The sequence below is a fragment of the Camelus ferus genome, chromosome 6 (assembly GCF_009834535.1).
Source record: "Camelus ferus isolate YT-003-E chromosome 6, BCGSAC_Cfer_1.0, whole genome shotgun sequence".
Taxonomy (NCBI): Eukaryota; Metazoa; Chordata; class Mammalia; order Artiodactyla; family Camelidae; genus Camelus; species Camelus ferus.
Genome location: NC_045701.1, coordinates 75,322,097 through 75,345,805, shown reverse-complemented (window position 1 = coordinate 75,345,805; position 23,709 = coordinate 75,322,097). Strand labels below are relative to the sequence as shown.

General features: G+C 34.7%; 2 protein-coding genes across 2 annotated transcripts in view; one reads left to right on the top strand and one right to left on the bottom strand.

Annotated features, from left to right (window-relative positions):
* GTF2A1 (general transcription factor IIA subunit 1) overlaps window positions 1–23,253 on the top strand; it is a 40,334-nt gene extending 17,081 nt beyond the window's left edge. The window contains exons 5-9 of the mRNA XM_032482462.1: window positions 741–816; window positions 1,959–2,092; window positions 4,407–4,727; window positions 8,453–8,542; window positions 19,022–23,253. Coding sequence (XP_032338353.1) covers window positions 741–816; window positions 1,959–2,092; window positions 4,407–4,727; window positions 8,453–8,542; window positions 19,022–19,129 — 729 coding nt within the window. The 3' untranslated portion in view covers window positions 19,130–23,253. The remainder of the gene's footprint in view (window positions 1–740; window positions 817–1,958; window positions 2,093–4,406; window positions 4,728–8,452; window positions 8,543–19,021) is intronic.
* LOC102505892 (ADP-ribosylation factor 1-like) lies at window positions 12,410–13,372 on the bottom strand. The gene has a single exon (XM_032482463.1). The coding sequence runs from the start codon at window positions 13,260–13,262 to the stop codon at window positions 12,639–12,641; it is 624 nt and encodes a 207-aa protein (XP_032338354.1). The 5' UTR covers window positions 13,263–13,372; the 3' UTR covers window positions 12,410–12,638.
* Window positions 23,254–23,709: the final 456 nt, after the last annotated feature.

Sequence of the window (23,709 nt, the reverse complement as noted above, 5' to 3'; positions counted from 1 at the left end):
GAAGTCTTCAGAAGCAGTAAATCAAGAATTTATCCTGAGTTTAAAGAAATCCAGAGTATAATTCCATATTTATTTTTATAATTTAAGTGTCAGATACTGGTACTAACTCCACTTTAAAATGTAGAAATAAAATCTTAAGAAATACAGGAAAATTTAAAGGTATTTTTTGTACTAGTAAAACTAGTATTAATATATGTTTTACCTAGAGATCATGCCAGTATTGTCAACTTATGGCATCTTAGAAGAATTGCCAGCTATACTTTTAAGTGCAGTCTTCTGATACAAGGTTTTCTTTAGAGACCTGTTGATTATACTATAATTAAAAATATTAAGGTTACTAAAATGAAGATGCTTATACTTTGCCACAAGTATATTAATTGACAACAAGGAATTCAGAGTAAGGAAACAATAAGAGATGAAATAATGGAATGGATATTTCATATATTGTACAGCATTGTTATTGTGGGTGAGATTTCCTTAGAGTACATTCTCTAGGGGAGAAAAATCCTCTCAGTTTTTTTATTCTACTTAATTGCTTGAAATAATTAGGTAAGATGTTTAGACTTGGTGGTCTTTATTGTACCATTTCATAAAACGGGATTTAGTCTTATTGTTAAGACTTTTCGTTTTAGTGTAAACTAAATGATAAACTCCAAATACTGTTAAAATATGCCAGAAATAAATGAGGTTCTGTTACGCACGTACATGGGTTTGATTTTTTTTTTTTTTCCTTTTTTCAGAGTGCTGCTGCCACAGCTGCTACCTTGGCACTCCCTGCTGGTGTGACTCCTGTTCAACAGATATTAACAAATTCAGGTGATTAGAAATAACTGAACCATTATTGATATCAGAAAGTTGTATCATCTAGCCTTTGTTTTATCTTCATCAAAAGACAGAAAATCTTAATATTTCAATATTTCTTTTACCACTTGGCTTAAGTTTTTAAAATAAGATTATTTGAGGACTATGGCACATTAAACCATAATCATTGCTGAGGTTGCAGTAAAGATGAGAATTGCACTTGAGCTTTTGATCTGTAAATGAGAATCCTATTATTGAATGAAGTATGATTATATGGAAGAGCTTATTTACTTAGGTTTTTGCTTAACATGTTAACCCACCAAATAAGTTAAACATGACTCATTTGAACTAACTCGTTATATCAAACTAAATACTGTAGTATCTTAAGAGCAAATGACTGGCAAAAATTTACATTTGATTTTTGGCATATTAATGTTTGAAGAATTTTTTATGTGGATTTAAAATATCCTTAATGTAATTTTAAGTATATAATTTTTTGTTACTTTGTTAATTTCTAAATTTGTGAAGAACAAGCTAGGGACTTACCTTGCTACATATTTCAATAAGATATAATTCTTCACTTCTAATTAATTCAGGATTCTGGGTCATCCAAAACAACATGAGAGGAATTCAGTTGTGTGTGTATAAGCCAGTCATTATAGTTAGTGTTACGTCACAATGGTAATTGATTCAGCAAACTTCTATTGTTTTTAAGCAGTTTTGAAGCCATTGTACTTTTGTTCAAGATATTAATGCATTATTATACTTCTGTTTCTTTACAGCTTTAAAAACCAATAGCCCCTGAAATATTTCATCTTAGTGCTTTCTCATGACTCCAGACATGTTACCAAAGATAATTTAAGCTTTTGATTGATTCTCAGAATCTGCTGAAACTATTGGAAAACAGCTTTGTATGGATGATAAATAAGATAAATAAAACATTTTAAGTAATGTATTCGAACATGGAGGGAAGTTAGAGAAGTTAAGAATTACAGTTTACTGTGTATGGATGACAACCCTTAATGAGATTGTTAGTCTTCTAAGATTTCTAGGTTTTTTGGTGGTTTGACATTTTACTATGAATTTACTTATTTTGAGATGATCACTGCTAAAATGATAACTTGGAATATCTTTTTGCTTTTTGCTTTTTGCTTTAGGCCAGCTGCTTCAAGTGGTCAGAGCAGCCAATGGTGCCCAGTATATATTCCAGCCTCAGCAGTCAGTGGTTCTGCAACAACAGGTTATACCACAGATGCAGCCTGGTGGAGTACAAGCTCCTGTCATACAACAGGTAAAAAGATCTTAAACTCTGACCACCATGGGGTTCTTCTTTCTTCTTCCGTATGAATTATCTGGGTGCTTCCGTTCCCTTTTCCCATGGCTTTATCTGTATAAATTCTTAGACACTTATCCAATACTACACACCTGTTCTAAATTACTCCTGTACACCTCATAGCTTAACGTACATTCAGTGCGTTTAAGAAAAAATTGTTATTCCTACTCATCCAACACCATCCCCTTTTTCTAAAAGTGGCACCATTCTCCATCCAGTTTCCTAAGCTAGTTATTTAGCATTCATTCAGCAAACGTTTTATTGTGTGGCTACATATTAGGGTCTTTGCCAGAGTCTGGAGATTTCAGAGTGAAAAAGGCAGGCATGAATTTAGTTCCATGATGCTTATGTATTTTCTGGAAAAGAGGTGTGTGGAACCACCCTTTTCCTTACTCCAGGGTATCATGAAGTCCTACCAATTCTTCCTAATAGTTCGTTTTTTTCAGGCGCAGTTTTAACATGTTTGCAGTCCCTTAATATGTTTGAAGCTAGTTTTCTTTTTCCAGATGCTCTTGTTTCCTTAGTTCACACTCTCATAATTTCTCACTCAAAATAATTATCCTCTTAATTTCCCTGCCTCCAGTCTTGTACTCTCCTAACCTGACTGCCACTCTGTAGTCATTGTTTTAAAAATATTAAAATCTTTTAATGACTTCCCATTGCCTATTGGAAACAGTCTAAACTTCTCATCATGGGTTATAAGATCTTTTTTTATTTTGGACCTTTTTTGATCTCTTCAGGTTTACTTCCTGCCATGCTCCCGTTGTTACCTGCTTCAGCTGCTGTTTAGATCAGTTAGCAAATACTGTACCTACTTGTGTGCCAAGCATAAAATTGTACTCTAAGGACAAAGGTGAAAGAGAAACAGTTATTTTCTTGAGGAACTTGGGTACTTTAAAAAAGAAACAAACATATAAACAACATAATGTCAGTGCAGTACAGTGACAGAGGTAAGATCAGGGGAGGAGCATTAATCCAGCCTACTATAGCTTTCCAAATTTTGTCCTGCTGGTTCTTCTGAATCTCACTTGATGCTGTTTTCACTTGATGCTGTTTAGAATGTCTCCTTTGGCCTTCCTTCTAGCAACTTCCTCTACTCCCCAAACAAAACAAAGCACAAAAGCCTGGCTGATCTCCAAAATACAAATAGAAGCTGAAGTATTACCTACTTGGAAGTCTTCTGATCATGCCTTGTCCCCCAAGTTGAATTTAGTACCCTCTCCTGTGTTCTCATAGTGCTTTATCATACCTCTGTTACATCTTCTGTCTCTTTGAGTTGTTACAGCTTTGTCTATTACACCATTAATTTGTAAACTTCTCAAAGGAAATAGTATGTTATTATTTATGCATTCCTTGATCCTAATGGCAGGTAATGGCAGTTCAGTGCTTTTTATTTATCACTAGGCATTATCTGCTTTTTATTTATTAGTACCTATGATTATAAATATGTTCATTATAACATATAATTACTATTTGTTCATTTTTTTTTGAGTTGTGATTTACTTTAAGATCTTAGAATGCAGAAGCTAGAAGGAACTTTAGAAATCATCTGATCTGGTGGTTCTCAGCTGTGATTGCGTGGTTAGAATCATCTGGGGAGCTTTAAATAAAATAGAGTTTGTCTTACGCTAATTAAATCAGAATATTAGGAGTGAGATTTAGGTATTGGTATTTTAAACTATTGGGTAATTATAATTTGTAGCCGGAGTTGAGCACCATTGATTCTAGTCTAACAGTGAAGTTTTGCTAAAGTCATGAGAGGTTAAACCACTTGTATCTGCTACATCTTTATCTGTGATCTTAGACAAAACTAAAACCCAGGACTTCAGATTTTTAGTGCCATGTTTGTAGAGAGGCAGTGCAGCATAGTAATAAGAGCAGAACCAGAAAGCCTAGGTTCAAATTTTGGCTCTTAGTGACTTGACTGCAAACTTTGCAAGTTACTAAACCTCCATACCTTGAGCAAACAAACTAATAATGTGTGTAACTGTTGGTCTGGAATCTGGCATAGAAATTGATGTATAGCGAGTCCTTGATAAATGAAGCAGTTATTATCAGAAAATCTTTTTTCCTTTAGAGATTTTAATGTAAAATGAAAATTTAGTGGATCAGCACACTCAATAAACACTCCTTTTGTGCTTTGGTAGTTTTAACTACGTATAAGGTCATTTTTGGTGACTCTTCAACTTTTGTCCCTATTTCTGTGCACTGAGTAATGAAACTACTTGATCCTCTTAACTAGTTTCTAACATGTGATTTTCTTTTGCCTTAGGTACTGGCCCCTCTTCCTGGAGGAATTTCACCACAGACAGGCGTCATCATCCAGCCCCAGCAAATCTTATTTGCAGGAAATAAGACTCAAGTAATACCTACAACAGTGGCAGCTCCCACACCAGCACAAGCGCAGATAACTGCATCTGGCCAGCAGCAGCCACAGGCCCAGCCTGCTCAACAGCAGGCTCCGTTGGTGTTGCAAGTTGATGGAACTGGGGATACATCATCGGAAGAAGATGAAGATGAAGAAGAAGACTATGATGACGATGAGGAAGAAGACAAAGAGAAAGATGGAGCTGAAGATGGGCAGGTAGAAGAGGTAAGTTTCTAGTTGAAGACGTGAAATGAGAAGCTACTCAGTCATTTCTTCTTTGACTTGGTGCCAAACTGATGGATTCATATCCTAATTTTTCAGAGGCTGTTAGGGTACCAAACAACAGAGTTTTAAATGTAAAGTTGGATTTCTGATAAGATTTTTAGATTGATTTGGTTGTTTTTATCTTCATAAAATATTATTTTAGATAGCTGGTAATAAAAAATGAATGTTTACCAAATTAAGCTGGGTTTATAAAGGTGATGGAAACAGTATAAGTAATTCTAATTTGGTTTATGCATTGGCTTAGATGTAAGACATTGGTAGAACAGATCAATGTGGTTACTCTTTTGCATCAATAATTAAAAAGGTAAGGTGACATTTGGGAAGAGAGGAGACAAGAAAAAAGTTGTGACAGTTTTATTTGAAATTTACTTTTGTTCCATATTCCATATTACGCCTAGATATCCTTATCCACTCATAGTATCTATCTTCAGTTTAGCAAACCATCCATTCTTACTCATCTTCAGTTATATTTTAGAAACATATAGATATACTTTCGTTTTCCTCAGTGTTCCAACTTAGTTACATGTGCTCAAGATGATCACAGTTTTTATTGTTAATTGCCTTATGCAGCCTTAAGATGTAATTTTATTTATCTTAATACAAAGTAAATTATCTAAGTAATGTTTTTAAAAATACTGTTTTCAATTAAATATTGACTATCTACAAATGAATAAAAATATTTTAAAATATAAACACCCTGATGTCCACATCTAGTTAAAAAATCCCATTGCTTAATTAAATTCCTCTGGGTGCCTCTCTAATCCCTGTCCTCTTCCTTCTGCCATCAGTAACTATGCTTATGAATTTTATGCTTGTCATTAACTTGCCTTTATATTTCAGCATATGTATTGATGTTCCTAAAGAGCATAGATAGTTTTGCATGCACATGTATAACATAAATTGAATAAGTATATTTTTTTCTGTAAGTTGGGTTTTTTAAATTTGCATTTCTTTGATTACTAGTGAGGTTTAGCCTCTTTGATTCTTTCATGTTTTCTCTGTTGGCAGTCAAATCAGACATGAAAAATGGCAGTGTTTCTAAAATTGTTGGCTTAAGTCCTCCAAAACATTATTTGCTAGAAATGGTGATAGCAGGCACTTTTATCTGGTTCTTAATCTTAAAAGGAATCCTTTCTATAGTTGACTGTTCAGTATAATATTTACTGTAGGCTTTTTATGGATACTTTTTTATCAGGTTAAGGAAATTCCCTTCTATTCAAATTAACTAAGAGCTTTGCTTTTTTTAAACTATAAATGAATGCTAAATTTTATAAAACACTTTTCCTGCAACTATTAGATAATCATGATTTCCTTAATTTTTTATTTATGATGAATTGCATTAATTGGTTTTCTGTTTATAAACAAATTTTGTGTTCCTGGGATAGCATACCTTAATCATTAATGTTTACCCTTTTTATGAATTACTGAATTCCCTTTGTTTAGGACTTTTGCATGTATATTCATAAATGATACTGTTTGTGATTTTCTGTTCTCACACTCTTCTTACTAGGTTTTAAGATTTATGGTAGCCTTGTAATATGAATTTTGGAGAGTGTTCCCTCTACCTTGGACTTCTTTTTTTCCCCAAATACTATGCTTAAGTCTCCTGTGAATATTCATTAAAATTTGCTGCTAAAAATATCTGCTAATAATGTTCTTACTCAGATAGTCAGTGGGTAAGGTACATCTTTCTAGGACTATATATTTAACCAAATTTATTAATTGATTAGCATAAAGTTAAAGATAACAGTATCTTTAATGTCAGAATCATTTGTAGTAATTTCTTTTTTTATTTTCTTATTCTTAATACTATTGTTTGCACTTTCTTGTTGTTTTTCCTTGCTCACTCTTACCAGAGTTGTATTGAGTATAGTGTTTTCAAGGAATCAAATTTGTTTATTCTCTCTAGTGTAGTTTTTCCTATTTGATTACTTTCTGTTCTGTTTTATTTGTAGAGAATATGATCTGTGTGATGTGTGCATCCTTTGAAATTGATTGAAACTTGCTTTATATGGTCAGTTTTTGCATATGCTTCCTGTGTATTTGAAAAGAATGTTTCTGCAGTTGACTGGTCCTGTCTTTTATATACGTCTGTTAGATTTAGATTGTCACTTGTTTGCTTTGGATATTCTGTATCCTTACTGATACTTTTTGTGTGCTTGCTTTGTCATTGATTACTAAGTAAGGTATATTTAAATCTCCCAAGATGATGGTGGATTGATTTCTCTTGTTTTTCTTTAATTTTTGCTTTTTATATTTTGATCCTAAAAATGGGTACACAAGCTTAAAATTTCACAAAAAGTGAGTCGAACCATTTATGGTTACACAGCATCCTGCTTTATCTCATGTACAAAAGGTTGTACATGAATGTTCATAACAGCACTAGTCACAAAATCCAAAAGATGTAAGTAACCCAAACGTCCATCAAATGATGGATAGATGAATAAAATGTGGTGTATCCAGACAGGGGGAATATTATTTAGTTAAGAAAAAGAACAAAGTACTGGTATATGCTACAACGTAGATAGATGAACCTCAAATAGATTGCTGAGTTAAAGAAGCCAGGCCAGGTGTTGTCTTTATATTGTATGACTCTGTTTATATGAAATACCCAGAATAGTTAAGTCTATAAAGCCAGAAAGCAGGTTAGTGGTTGCTAGGCGTTGGGGGGAGGTGGGAATAGTGAGTGTCTGCTTATTGGTCAAGGTTAGGAAGTGGTGATGGTTGTACACATATGAATATACTAAGTGTGACTGAATTGTACACTTCAAAATGGTTAAAATGGTGAGTTTCTGTTTTGTAAATTTTACCTCAAAAATTTTATTGCATTTACATTGGTGATAGCTATTTTAAATTAAATAATATACATATATCCATGTGTGTGAGTAGGTATAGGCCTTGACTTAATATCATCTTGATTATTTTCTCCACTTTTATTATTTTGTCATATCTTCTCATTCTCCATTACTTAGAAGTTTGTTTTATTTTCTGCCACAACTGAGGTCAAGTTTAATGTCGTTGGTCATTTTATGCTCTAGTTAGATCTTGGCCTTTAATTCTCTTTGGTACTGAGTTTGAGATTCCACCCCCCCCCCACCTTAATCTGAATGTCTTAGTTAATTATGCTGTAAGTCTCCACTATCACAGTGGTAGACGTGCTAATTTGAATTCATATAGTTCTAGTCCTTAACGTAAAGACAAGCCAGACTGCTTATCTATTTTATAGCCCTCTTTTCCTCCTCCATTTTCACCATTGTTTTCCCTTTTATACTGTTGCTTCTGGTACCTAGTACCATCTGATGGTACCATACGGTGGTACATAGTGCCATCATATTTTCTTAGGTCCACTTCTAGGCATCTTAAGCAGTTATTGGAGAGAATTATCCTAGTGCTGTTGTGAAAGAATAAAGGAAATAAACATTTTTTTCAGATTTATAAGTTATATAGCTTAACTATTTTAATTGTTAATTACATTTAATTTGTTGCTGTAATTTCACTAACATTAAGTTTTAAAAATACATTCATGGTATGTATATGCATCTGTCTGGCCCTTGGTTCTCAAAGAACATCAAGGTCATTGTGTTTCTTTTCATTGAATATTAGAAGAGCTTTATTCTAGTTACATGTGAAGTGTAAATAGGTAAACTCTTCTTTTTTATTTGTAGGAGCCCCTCAATAGTGAAGATGATGTGAGTGATGAGGAAGGACAGGAACTCTTTGATACAGAAAATGTTGTTGTATGCCAATATGATAAGGTAAGGGTTTTCTCCTAAGATTACTGGCATTTCTTCTGTTGTAATTTCTTCCCTAAACCATCCTTTCTGCCTTGTTCAGACATTTGGACAGCTAATCAATGCCCTGTATATTCAGTATAAACAGTGTGAATGAAAACATTGTTATAGTTTAATAGGTTATTTTAATAGAATGAGAAATTAATACATGTAGCTTTACATTTGAAAAATAAATTATGAATAAATTATGAATGAGATCATCAGTTTAGACTGTCTCTCCCAAATTGTTAACAAAGTAAACAATCCACTTTGGCATTGTCCTTTAATGTGAATAGTACTTCAGTGGGGTAGCCCTGTTTCACCTCTAACCTCAACTACTTCAAAACAAAAAGGCTTTAACTGAATCTCTGTAACTTTTTTTTTTTTTTTTTTTTTTTTTTGCTAAAGAGAGACCTAGGGCAATAAACAGGACTGATAATTACCAAACAGATACGTTTTACTGAAAATTATTTTGAAAATTATTTAGCATTGCTGTATTTTGGTAGCATTAAGGAATTTTTAAGCTGGGTTTCGTGAGAATTAGCTGTTGACTCCTTGAGATCTTAATTCTTTAAATGAGTGTTACTTTCCAAGTTTTTTTTTTTTTTTTTTACAGTTACTGGCATGATTGAGTTTTTTTATTGACGAAATATTTAATTATTAATAAAATTTGTTTTTTTACTGTAATCATTAAGTTTATAATAAATCCACAAATTATATTGCATTTTTACTATTTAATTTCAGCAGAGGTCTTTACCAAGTGCTGAAAACCCTGCCAGTTGGGTTTTGTTTGTAAGCACTACTCATTAGCTAAACATAATTATTAAGTGCCTAAATATTTGTGCTAGGAACTGGAGCTGTAGTCATGGTAGTGCAAACTTGTGCCCTGCATGAATTTTCTTTATGAATGATGAAAATTTTAAATTTGTGTTGCTTTTATAGAAATGAATGTTATAAATAGCCATGCTTATTGCAAAAACAGACCTGTAGGGAAAATGTCAGGACAGTGGATCTTACCATTTCCTAATGAAAAGTCAAGCCATTATATACTAGTAAAGTTATAGAATAAGGACTGTGAGGTCATTGATTCAGAGTTATCAGAGCATCTGCCTTTGTACATTATGATTTCTGAGTGAGTGTTCTTAATCCTCCACACCAGGCTTTTTCTAATAAGTGTAATTTCATGTAGAGAAAAAGCATTGAGGTAAAAATAGAAGATAGGAATAAACTTTATTGTCAAGAAGCCTCAAGGGGACCTCTTGAACCAAATTACCCAGAACATAGTTTCATAATAACAAGATACCAGTTTTATTTGGTGAGAAAGAGGACTTTTACCTTAGCTTGACAGAAGAATATGCTTTTAGGCATCTTCATAAAAGAATATATTCTCCTTTGGTACAAATTGTATACATACTATTTTAAATGTTACAGTTGGTTGGTTTTGCTCCAAGAGATATTATTTTAATGTTTGAAACTAAGAAATTGAAAACTAGCTTTCAGTAGTGTGTTGAATGATAAACAATGTTAAAGTTTGCAGAGATCTAATTTTTAGAATCAAATGAGTTTGGAGATTGGAGGTTTGGGGCTTGATGGAGGTACTATTCACATTAAAGCAAACAATAAAGGATGATGGTGTTCACTGGTTAAAATGTGGTTGGGTATGGTTTGAGCCAATTTGAATTTTAGGAATTTATTTTTGAAGCCTAAACTTTAGAATCTCAACAATGAGTCAAGTTTAGAAGTGATCATAGAATGATCATGTTGTCAGTCAGATCAGAATCTCAGTTAAACCTAATGATGAGTCAGAGTTCTCCCTTAAGTATGGGTGGATAAGGACTGATTGCACAGGTGTTGAGCCCTCAGCCTTATTTATAGGTAATTTTATTTTATGTTTGTCATTAGAAAATTTCAGAGGCCATTCTTTGGCATTCAGGACACTCCTCCATGAAGCACTTATGGCCAGTTAAATGAATTGTTTTTCAAGTTGTCTTTTATGGTTTTATTTAAACCATTTATTATTCAATATGACTTCATTGCTTAGTAAATGGATTATTATTTGATCCATGAAACTTCTGCGTTTGCTTTTTTGCAAGTTGTCTTGCCACAGAATGCAATCAGTTTACTTGTCTGTGCAGTTCCTCTTTTTTGGCTGGTCATCATTTGTTTATGTAATTCCATTGTCTCTCAGGTTGCTGTCACTCGGTTCATTCTGGAAATAAATTTGTATACCCATTTTTAGGATAGTTAATACTTTATAAGAAGTCAAAAGAGGAGACAGTTCTTCTCATTCAACAAATTGGTACTGTTGAGTATCTGTTATGTCCCAGGACACTTTTCTGGGAACTTGAGATATACTAGTGAACAAAACAAAACAATCCCTGTCTCCTACTCAAGAGAGACAGATGCTAAAACATAATAAATAAATAGATCAGCTAATATGGTATGTTAGAAACTGATAATTGGTATGGGAAAGGAGACAGGTTACAATTTTTAAAACATGCTTGATCTTTTGAGAAGATGACATTTGAACTAAAACTTGAAGAGAGTTAGCTAGCCTTGTCATTGTCTGGTAGCAGAGCCTGCCTGTTGTGCGTGAGGAGTAGTAAGGAGGCCAGTGTGGCTGGACTGAGGGGTGTAATACAATAGTAGATTAATTCAGAGGTAAGTGGGGGAAGATGGTTTGGGACTTTGTGAGGACATGGGCTCTTACTCTAAGTAAATTGGGAAGCTATTGGAAGGTTTCAAATAGACAAGGGTGATACTACTTCATTTTAATTTTAAAAGGATTACCTTCTCTTTTTTGTTCAGCAGAGTATATGAAAGAAGCAAAGGTTGAAACAAAGAGACTAATAGAGGGGTAGTGTAGTAATCCAAGTGAGAGATAATGGTGACTCAGGCTAGGTTGATAATATTGGAAGTGGTGAGCAGCTGAATCTTGGATATGTTTTGAAGGAAGAGTCAACATGATTTCCTGATTCTTTTTTAGTGTGTGGTAGAGAAGAAAAAGAGGAATGGTGGGTGACTCCCAAGATTTTCTTTTTTTGATTACTAATCGTGTATTGAAAGCAGTAAGAGGTTCCATGAGACCAAATAAACCAGTTCTGAGGTTTTCCCCAAGATAAAGTTTAACAGCTCCAGCTTCTTCAGTGTTTATCAAAATACAAAAGAAAAAAGTAGAGGTTCTCATTTTCAATGGCAAATCTGACCCTTGCAGGCTGAGGGAGTGAAAGCACATGTAGACAGGGGTTCCGAGGGGCTGGGGCTCTAGGGTGACCACCTGCGCTCCTGCTGGTGTGACCCCAGAGGGCCCGGGGCAGGCCAGCGAGAGCGTTCTGACCCAAGTGCCTGTGCTGACCCAAGAGAAGGCCGGGGTCTCTCCAGGGGGTCTGAGAGCAGGGGCTGCAGCCTCCAACCCATCTCCTGGGCCGCTGTGTAAGCACAAACACAAGCACAAACGCTATGGGTTGTGGGGTGACCCGAGACAGAGCGAATCACAGGGACCCTATTGTAACCATGCGAAATGGATCATGGCTGGTTCTGCCCCGTTTCATGTTCCCAGCAGGAAACAGACCACTGAGACTGGGCTCAGGCCATTACTGCAGAACCTACACTAGGCACATTTCTTCCTTCTGTGTGTTCAAGTGTTCTCCTTATCTTATATTTGTAACTGTTTTAAAAAATGCACTGAGTTTGGGTTAAAAACCGACCACCAAAATGGATCTCAACACAGATCTAAAGCTTAGAGGAGGAGCATCAGGCTCGTCTGAAAACAGCGACTCCTGGATGACCCGTGTGCCTAAAATCCCTTCTCAGTTCTAAACAGTGGGTTGATTTTCTTTACAATAAAAAAAGCTGAGTAATACTGCATAGGAGCACCAGAAAGTGCCTCATTGGAAACAAAAACTATTTACATTAAATAAAAACCCAGTTGCAGGCTGCGTCTGCACATTTACAGCATGGTGAAGCACACTGTGACCAACCATGGAGACAGCTTCTGGCACTCACACCACAGGGGCACGTTTGCCACATGATAGTAAAGCAAGGGTAGAAGGAGTGAGAGGGGAGGAGAGAGGAGCATAGCTCACTTCTGGTTCCGGAGCTGATTGGACAGCCAGTCCAGTCCCTCATAGAGCCCGTCCCTGCTGGTGGCACAGGTGGCCTGAATGTACCAGTTCCTGTGGCACAGAGAGTGTAGGCCCAGCTTGTCCATGATCTCGGCTGCATTCATGGCATTGGGGAGGTCCTGTTTGTTAGCAGAAACAAGCAGAACTGCGTCCCTGAGCTCATCTTCTGCCAGCATCCTCATGAGCTCCTCACGGGCCTCGTTCACATGCTCTCTGTCATTGCTGTCAACCACAAAGATGAGACCTTGTGTGTTCTGGAAGTAGTGGCGCCACAGAGGCTGGATCTTGTCCTGGCTGCCCATGTCCCACACGGTGAAGCTGATGTTCTTGTACTCCACGGTCTCCACGTTGAAGCCTATTGTGGGAATGTTGGTCACAATTTCACCCAGCTTCAGCTTGTACAGGATGGTGGTCTTTCCCACAGCATCTAGGCCCACCATAAGAATGCGCATTTCTTTCTTGCCAAAAAGGCCCTTGAAGAGGTTCGCAAAGATATTCCCCATGCTGTAGACTGGTGAGAGCAACAATGGCCAGAGAAACCCTCGGCGGCCGCGGCGCTGCTGCTGCTCGGATTCAGGCATTGGTTTCGCTCCCACAAGATGGCGGCTCTCCCAAGATTTTTTGATGAGGAACCAGATGGAAAAATGGAGATGCCATCAACTCAGATGGGAAAGGCTGCTGATTGAGCAGATGTGAGAGACAAGAATGACCAGTTTTGGACATGTTAAGTTTGGTGTGTCTGTTAGACATTCAAATCATTCATCTTAAGAGGAACCAGGTTTAATATCTACATAGTGTAATTAGACCAGAGTTATAAGACCACTTAGTGCAAGAGTCTCTACCCTGACTACTCTTTTCACTTTATGGTACCCTTTTGTTTTAATAAGAAATTTATAAATGTTACATAGGTATATAGCTTAAGTTAGTGATCTAGAGGAAGAGCATGAGAGTGGTTTTCAAATATGAAGTTGTTTTGTTTTAAGTCACAAAAGGCAGAGTTAGAATCAATAGTGGAAGTTGGGAGTAAGCAGATTTTACTAAAGGGTAAAGTATGAAAGACTTGAGAGAGCTGTCTCAGAAAGGAATGACTTAATTTTCAATTCTTTGCTCCACCCCCAAGTTCTAATCATACTCAAGCAGACACTGAACAACAGTTTGCTAAGAATATGCCTTGGAGAATGTTTGCACTGAGAAGTTAGACCATGGAATTTTAGGAATGAGATCTGAGAAAATATCTGTACATTGTGAGTATTTCTGCATTGTTACATAGAACGGCCTGATTTAGTAGAAAGCATATTGGATCTGGACAAGAGAATCATCTTTGTCACTTAATAGCATTATGCCTTTGGTCAAGTCATTGAACCTCTCCAGGCTGTAATTTTCCTCTTTTGAAAGTGAAAGCCAGAACTACTTGATTTTGAGGTTTCTTTAAATCAAAGAAGAGGGAGTCTTTTTTTTTTTTTTTTCCCCCTAAAAGGTGTGGAGCTTGAACTGAGCATTGAATAATGAGTAGTACTTTCTAGGAGAGGGAAGAAATGTCTTTTCAGTTGATTAAGTTTTATAGCTCCTCTTTCTCCTGAATCCACAGAATTGTAAACAACTGAAAACTAGAAATGAAGGCAGAGGTGGATGTGCCCAGGACCTGGCGCAATTTGAATTCTGCCCTTTCCCCGTTGACTTAACTGTGGATATACCCAATTTTTGAAATCCACTCTGAGTGACTAGAAGATCAGCGTTCCCTCAGATGTATTTGTTAAATGATGCCATGTATAAGGTTCCATGTAACGTCTCGAGAAAGCTGTGAGGAGTTTTATTTTCGTGGAAGAGGTTAAGTCCATAACTATATATACTTCCAATGAGGCTAGAGATGTCTCTGGGAATGCATTGAGAATAATCAGTAAGAAAGAGTACCTTTTAGGTGGAGCAATTAGGGAAAGCTTTGTGGAGGGCACAATATTTTTGAGATGGGTCTTGAAATAGGAATTGAATTTGTAAAAATGGAAGGAAGGGATGATTCTTTTGATTGAAATACAGTTTTTGAGGAATGTGGAAGTAGGAAATAAGTTTGGAAAGGTGAGTTACTACCAAGTCATTTAGAAACAACCAAGCAGAAGTGATTGTTCAGAAGTGTGCTTCTGACAGCAGTCTTTCTGAGTGGAAGGAAGGAGAGAGTTAAGGCCTAGAAATCAGTTAGAAGGTTATTGTAATAGATTATGTGACAGGAGGCTGTTGATACGATAACTAGAAGATTATTGATGGCCTCAGTTGCCAGGTTTCCTGAAGTTAACTAAAGTAGAATTAAAGATAAAGTAATTAGAGGTTAGAAATACTAATATTAGTGACATTCATAGTAATATAAATATAATACTAATACTATGACCACAAGGTCAGCAATGTGAAAGTTGTTAATATATGTGAGGAAGAGGAAGAGAATGGTTGTAAACATGTCACCTTTGAGGAGGGGTAATGTCCTGGTGGTCAGTAATGAGAAGAATGAAGACAAGCCTGAGGTTGAGCAAATGGTACCAACATAAAAGGAGTAACAGAGGAGAAGACAAGGCAGTAGTCTAGATGCATCAGGTAAAACAAAGGGTATTCCTGTTTTAAATTTGTCAGTATAAAATTTCCTGTGAAAAACGGACATGTGTATATGCAGACCTGGTAGAGATAAGATATTTTGCAGAGAAATACTAACTACCTTAATGAACACAGTGCCAAGAGCCATAAAATAATACTAATTATGGGTAGGTTTATTTTTTAAAAACCCATCTCGTGAGTGAATGGGTTTGTTTTTTTGTTTTGTTTTGTTCACATTAAACTTTATTAAGAAACCAATTTATCTGACCACAGTGGTATAAAATTAGAGATTAATTATAAGAAGAGAAGTGGAAAATTCCCAAGTATTTGGAGATGAAACAATATGCTACTGAACAACCAATGAGTCAAAGAAGAAATCAAAAGAGAACTAAAACAACAACAACAACAAAAAAACTTGAGACAAATGACAATGGAAATACAATATACCAAAGCTTGCAGGATGCAGCAGCAGCCAAAATGCCCACATCAAGAAACAAAAATCTCAAACAACCTAACTTTTGATAACTGAAGGAACTAGAAAAAGAAGAACAAACAAAGCCCAAAGTTGGCAGAAGGAAGGAAATAACAAAAATCAGAGTGGAAATAAATGGAGACTAAAAAGACAATAGGAAAAAAATCAATGAATCTAAGAGCTGATTCTTTGAAAAGATAGAATTGATAAACCTTTAGCTAGACTCATCAAAAAAGGAGAGCACTCAAAATCTGAAGTGAAAGAGATGTTACAGTTGATAACACACAGCACAAATATAAAGAATCATAAGAGGCTGCTAACAATTATATACCAACAGATTGGACAACCTAGAAGAAATGGATAAATTCCTACAAAGTACTGCATACCAAGACTCAATCATAAAGATACAGAAAACCTGAACAGACTGATTATTAGTAAGGAAATAGAATCAGTCATCAAAAATCTCCCAACAAACAAAAGTCCAGGACCAGATGGCTTTACTGGTGAGTTCTACCAAACATTTAAAGAGGAATTAATACCAATCCTTCTCAAACTCTTCCAAAAAATAGAAGAGGAGGGAACACTTCAAACTCAATTTGTGAGGTTTGTATTACCTTATACCAAAACCAGACAAAGGTGCCAAAAGAAAAGAAAACCATAGATCAGTATCCCTTGATGAACACAGATGTAGAAATCCTTAACAAAATACTAGCAAACCTAATTCAGCAACACATTAAAAAGATGATGAGATAAATCCCATGATTAAGTAGGTTTTATTCCAGGGATGCAAGGAAGGTTCACCATCTGCAAATCAGTGTGATATACCATGTTAACAAACGAAGGATAAAAATCATGATGGTCTCAATATATGCTGAAGAAGGACTTCATAGAATTCAACATTCATTTATGATAAAAAGTCAACAAAGCGGTTATGAAAGGAATGTACCTGAACATAATAAAGAGCATGTATGATAAGCCCACAGGTAACATTATACTCATGGTGAAAAGCTGAAAGCTTTTTCTCTAAGATCAGGAACAAGACAAGCATGCCCACTGCTGCCACTTTCCTTCAACATAGTATCAGAAGTCCTAGCTAGAGCAGTTGGGCAAGAAGAAGCACAAGGCATCCAAATCAGAAAGGAAGATGGAAACTGTCACTGCTTGCAGATGACATGATAATATTATTACACATACAAAACCTAAAGACTCCACCAAAATTTTTTTAGAAGTAATAAATGAATTCAGTAAAGTTGTAGGATACAAATATCAGTATATAAAATACCTGTTTCTATACACACAATGAATTATCAGAGAAATTAAGAAAACAGTCCCATTTACAGTTGCATCAAAAAGAGTAAAACACCTAGGAATAAATTTAACCAGGAAAATGAAGGACAAGTCCTGTACGCTGAAAACTATGCAATACTGATGAAAGAAATTGAAGAAGACACAAATAAATGGAAAGATGTTCCAATGCTCTTAGATTAGAAGAATTGATATTGTTAAAATGTACACAGTACCCAAAGCAATTTTCAGATTCAGTGCAGTCACTCTCGAAATTCCAATGGCCTTTTTCACAGAACTAGAACAAACAATCCTAAAATTTTTATTGAACCACAAAAGACACAGAATAGCCATAGCAATATTGAGAAAGAAGAACAAATCTGAGGCATTGTGTATCCTGATTTCAAACTATATTACATAGCTGTAGTAATTGAAACAGTATATTGGCATAAAAACAGGTACACAGATAAATGGAATAGAAAAGAGCCCAGAAATAAACCCATACATATGTAGTCACTTAATTTATGACAGAGGAGCCAAGAATATAAAATGGGGGAAAGGACAGTCTCTTCAGTAAATGGTGCTATGAAAACTGAACAGCGACATATAAAAGAATGAAACTGGACTATCTTACCTTACACAAAAACCAACTCAAAATGGATGAAAGACTTTAAGTAAGAACTGAAATCATAAAACTCCCAGAAGAAAACATAAGTGATAAGCTCCTTTACATTGGTGATGCTTTTCTGGATTTGACACCAAAAGCAAAGGCAACAAATGCAAAAATAAACAAGTGGGTCTACATTAAATTAAAAAAACTTCTGCAAAGAAAGCCATCAACAAAATGAAAAGGCAGCCTACAGAATGGGAGAAAATACTTCAAATCATATATCTGATAAGGAGTTGATTTCCAAAGTATATAAGGAACTCATACAATTCAATAGCAAAACAAACAAAAACGAATATGATTTTAAAATGGCCAGAAGATCTGAATATATGTTTTCCCAAAGAAGATATCCCAATGGCCAACATGTACATGAAAAGGCACTCAACGTCGCTAAACATCAGGGAAATGCAAATCAAAACCATAACGAGATACCACCTCACACCTGTTAGAAATGTCTATTAAAAAAGCAAGAATTAACAATGTTGGTGAGGATGTAGAGAAAAGGGAACCCTTTTGCAGTGTTGGTTGAATGTAAATTGGTGCACAATATAGAGGTTCATTAAAAATAGAACTACCATATGATTCAGCATTTCTACTTCAGGGTATTTTTTTATCCAAAAGAAATGAAAAAGCTAACTTGAAAAGATGTGCACCCCCATGGTTGTTGCAGCATTGTTTATAATAGCCAAGGTACAGAAGCAATCTTAAGTCCGTCAATGGATAGATAAAGAAAATGTGAGATATGTGAATCTCATTCAGCCATAGAAAAGGAAATCTTGCCATTTGCAACAACATGGATGGATTCTGAGTGCATTATGCTAAGTGAAATAAGTCAGAGAAAGACCAATACCATGTGATCTCACTTATATATGTGGACTCTAAAACAAAAAAAAAGTGTACTCACAGTACAGAGAACAGATTGATGATTGCCAGAGGCAAGGGTTGGGAGGTAGGTGAAATGGGTGGAGGTGATCAAAAGATACAGTTATAAAATAAGTTATGAGGAAATAATTTATAGTATGGTATCTATGGCTAATAATACTGTATATTTGAAAGTTGCTAAGAGAAGATCTTTAAAGTCCTCATCACTGGAAGAAAATTTGTAGCTGTGTATGGTGATGGATGTTAACTATCAACTAGGCTTATTGTGGGGATCATTTCATAATACACACAAATAACGAGTTGTATACCCAAAACTAATGTTGTGTGTCAGTTATCTCAATTTAAAAAAATGAAGCAAATTTGCAAATGTAAGGCAAAGGTTTTTGGTGTGTGAAGGGCTTTTTGTTTGTTTCCCATGTCTTGATTTTATCTCAAACATCTTTTGTTTGTTTGTTTAGATACACAGAAGTAAAAACAAATGGAAATTTCATCTCAAGGATGGCATTATGAATCTTAATGGAAGAGATTATATTTTTTCCAAAGCCATTGGAGATGCAGAATGGTGAAGAGTTGGCTCTTTTCTTTTATAAATAAAACAAAAGAAACTTAAAAAAAATTTAAAGTGGACAGTTTGAAACTTCGGACATACACCAACCAAAACTTAACTTCTGCATGTCAGAAAAGTACAGTAGAAGCAGAGCTACTGGAACAAAGAGACCTTGACAACATAGACACTACTTCTAACTGGCAAGCCATGGAACTGTAGCACCTGGGGTCGTTGGGGTGGGGGGTTGGGATTTTGTGTAGGAAAACCATAATTGTCGATTTTAAATACAAGTACCTGCCATCGGTAATTAGCATGTAAAGCTTTGTCTATATTCCTTCCTCCAGCTTGGTTCAATCAGAAGATACTGGTTGGAATGAACTGAAGAAATTTCCCTTTTGATAGATTGAACTGAAACTGCTTATTGTATGTGGTTACATTTGGTAAAAATTGCGTGTGAGCTTTTTACAAAAGGGTAAAGATTATGAGGTTGAATTTTAACTCACTTGTATAAGGAAACAATAGAGAACTCTCATAATAGGTCTTAAATATTTTTACTTGCTATTCTCCCTCGGTAATATATCTCTTCCTTCCCTGCCTTATGAAACATCTGTTTAAGAGTTTAGGAAGTAATCAGTGATCACAGTTTGGAGACAGAACTTAACCCAAGAATTGGATATTTATTTTCATTAGATTCTCACACTTAATAACTGTAGTGTAAAGAATTGGGTCTCATCTGAGTTGAGCAGAATTGAAATGACAGTTTCAGTTTCCTTACAGAAAAACTGTATTTGTTTCTTCTAGTCCCAGACCTTAAAAAGAAACCCAAAAGTGGCTCCTCAGGAATACGGTTTTATTGCGCAAAGGTATCATCCAGCTGAAATGATATACATATACATAGATACAGATTTTTTTTCCTATCGGGCTAAAGCGTATGCTTATATATGTGTATAGTCTAAGTTAAACACTCAGTTCACATTCTGTGCATTGATTGAAGCATTGGGCAGGTGGTGAGGACTTGGATTTTTATTAAACAATTTAGTAATTATAAAAGTTTCTTGTGTTTACTAGTAAAGAGTTTAAAAACTATTATTCTGATCAAACAAATTTTTTAAAATACAACTTTGTAATCTGGGGGGAAATTTTGGGGTTAGTAGGGTGGGCCTACTAAGTACATATTGACCTCTCTTTCATTTGGTGGCCCTTCCAGGCCGTTGATAATATAGACATGGGCTCCAGTTTGCACACCGGGAAGAAAGCATAGAAATTTGACTTGTATATTTAAAAAAGTAGAAATTTAATATGTGTATTAAGAGAGCATTGCTCTGTATTCTGTAATGGGCTCTAAAGAACAATGTGGTTGTGTTCAGTGTGAACAGGCTACCTGGGATAACTGTAGGAACACATTTTTTCACCTTTGTGTTCTTAAAACTAATTCTTTTCATGGTTTATCTTGACACAATTCACATATGTTTAAGTTACTTGCATATTGATTTTTTTTTAAGTCTTCCATTTTTGTCTTCCTTTTATTTGCCTCTGTGTGTTTCCAGAAGTAACATAGAAACACTTTAAAGTACATTGCAAAGAAAAACTGTGAGCTGTTTTATATTGTTTTTTTCTTTTTTTCACACAAAGCTTTAAACTTCTCAAGAAGGCTAATCAAAAAATTTTTTTCCTACTTCCCATCCCATGTACCAACTAGGTTCCTTTAACTTATGTTCTGAACTTTGGTGTAAATGGTGGTTTCTAGCATGCTAGTGGTTAGGTTTTATTTACATGCCATAACTGGTAAATACGGTTTTTATTTTTACTATATTAATTTGGTTTTTTGGAGGTTTATTTGTTAACCCCACTACTGTCAAAGCACACAGGTTTTTTTGTTTTTATTGAGACTGGGAGAAGAGAGAGAAGGTGATGAAATCACAGAAGCCCTGTTACTCAGTTGTCCTTCAGTATAGTTGCTAGTAGGTTTATATTTACCCAGTGAAGAAGTCAATGACCTGAACTACCTATAAAAGTAGCAGTGCTGCAGCGTTGATGGAAACCCTTAGGCTGTCTAGTAGTTCTTATGCTACTGAACTTTGGATTACTATATGATACTCAGCTCATGTTTTGGGCCCTTTATATAGATAAACATTTGTTTCCATAATAGAATTGTATACTGGCTTTTTTTTTTTTTATAATGTTATATTCCAACATGAACAACCAATGCTTTGAGAGTGACTCACTAGGGAAATAACCATTTGTACTTGCACCTGTGTATTGCTTATTAATTATGGCATACTTGGCAAATGCTTTTCTTTTACTTGTGAAAATTCTGAAAGCTGGTCCAAACAGCACTGCATACCAAATTGTGCTCTTATATATTACTGCATCGTGTTCCTTTCTATTCAAATAGCATGTTTTAGTTTTATTATAGTGGCTTGCAGTAAGAATGCCACTTGCTTTTATTGTACTTGAATTCTTAATCATGCTTTTAACATTTTGTTTAACAAATCATTTCATTAGTTTCCATAAAAATGTCATTCCTTTGAAAAGGCAAGGATTTCCACTTTCAGAACTTTAAAATGAAGATAACATGTTTATACAAAGCGGGAAAATAGTTCAGACTTGGTATTATGAAGTAAGTTAAGGTTTCAGAAACGAAGAGGATTTGTTTAGATTTGCACAGATGATGATGGCACCTTTTATTTAAAAAAAAATTAACAATCAACAATGCTAAGGAAAATTTACACAAAAGTACTAGATAAAGTGTGGAAATGTGTGCCTTTCAGTGTATGTAGTTTTTTTGGTGGTCATTTGGATAATCAGACCATTTGAATGCCTGAGAGCACATTTATTTCTCTGGAGCGCCACATTTGGCTAAAACAACTCTTTAATGTGCAATTAGTTTTTAGAGTAAAATGTCTGTTATATGAGGGGGATCTTTATATGTTGAGCTTTTATATTTTTTTAAATGTTCACATTTCTTTGTGTTAATTAAATGCCATCATAATATCACATATATATTGTTGCGTCTCAAAATCAAAGCCAACTTGATGTTACTCTTCTTGGAATACATCAAGATTTGAACGATATATATAGTGACTAAAATGTGTTCTTGAAAAGCGTATTCTAACAAGATTCTGGTTTTAGACAGCAAGAACATAAAAATATAATAGCTTTTGTATAAAGATTTTCTTTTACTATAGTGAAAATCAAGGATTTGGTTTTCTTATTTTTTCTGGCTTTTATGGAGAAATGAAAAGGGTTGTCTCCTTCTAAGAGTAATTTTTGATTATCTTATAGCAATAATATCACCATTTTTTTCAGAAGGTAGATACACCTTGTACAGGAAAACAGACATAATTTCCTCTTGGGAGTTCCCTTTATAAATTAGCTTTTTCTTCCAGTTGAGAAAATTCCTATATTTTCAGATTATTTCATCTTGAACTTTTTTGAGCTTTTGTGCAATGTAATATTTTATTGATCCATCTTTGTACATTTTCATTTTAATTCATATGTCTATCTCCCACCTATCTGTCTGAATCAGCTATTTCAGATTTTGAATTCATTGGTTTAAAAAGTTGCTTCATATATTTCCTCATGGGGTTTATGTTAAATAGTTTTGCATTTTAATCTATTATGCTATGGAAATTATTCCGAGGTTTATATTCCCTTTTTAAGCCTGCCTTAGTCTATCTTTTGTCATTTTTTATGGTTTAAGGAAGAATACGCCAGACTTCATATTTTTGTTTATTTTGAGGAACAAGAAAAAATTTTTTTCTTCTCTTTTAAGGGAGGAAACTACCTTGAGTTAGTAACTACTATTTCAGTCAAGTTTCCTTAAACCAATCCAGTATGCGTCAGGGCTACAATTTGGGGGGAGGGGCTGATCCTTTTTGCTGTTCTGAGCTACTATTGTCAACTGCTGTTGTACATACTGTTATGTGTAAGGGCGTAAATATATTTATTATGTTTGTAAAATTCATTCTGTACAATTGCAGATCAAGGTTGCTCTTCTGTGATATATGAGATATTATGTTTTAAAGACCATCTTGGAATACAATTAGAGAACTTAGTATTTTGATGTACTAAGACCTATTTTAAGTTTAATATTTTACCTTTGCAAAAACTTTAATTAAAGATGTTATTTAAAAAAAGTAATGTTGCTTGCTTTGTTTACTGGTGTGTAACATTGTCATATATATAACAAAGTAAAACTATAGTTTGGAAAGGAAAATACTTTTACATTGTAATAAGTTACATTTATCAAAAAAAATACCATTAAATTCTATACCTAAGGAGGGTGAGATATCCATATGAATATTAAACTGTTACAAATTCTTAATAGTTTTTTAAAATGGTGGTTGTATTTTCCAGGCACACAGAAATTTAAATTGTACTGAATTCACACCAAGAAGGTGTAACTAAAAATCAGTATAATTAACTTACTGTATTAAATGAGTATTTCTATTCCAAAGAATAGATTACTTACAAATTATTTGAGAATATACTTCTTTTTTAATTTCTGTTTAGCTAATCTTTTGCTCTTAGAATTTGTAAATAATTGCATAATAGAATCAGCTTATTGAAGTTTGTATTACATATTTTATGTTATTA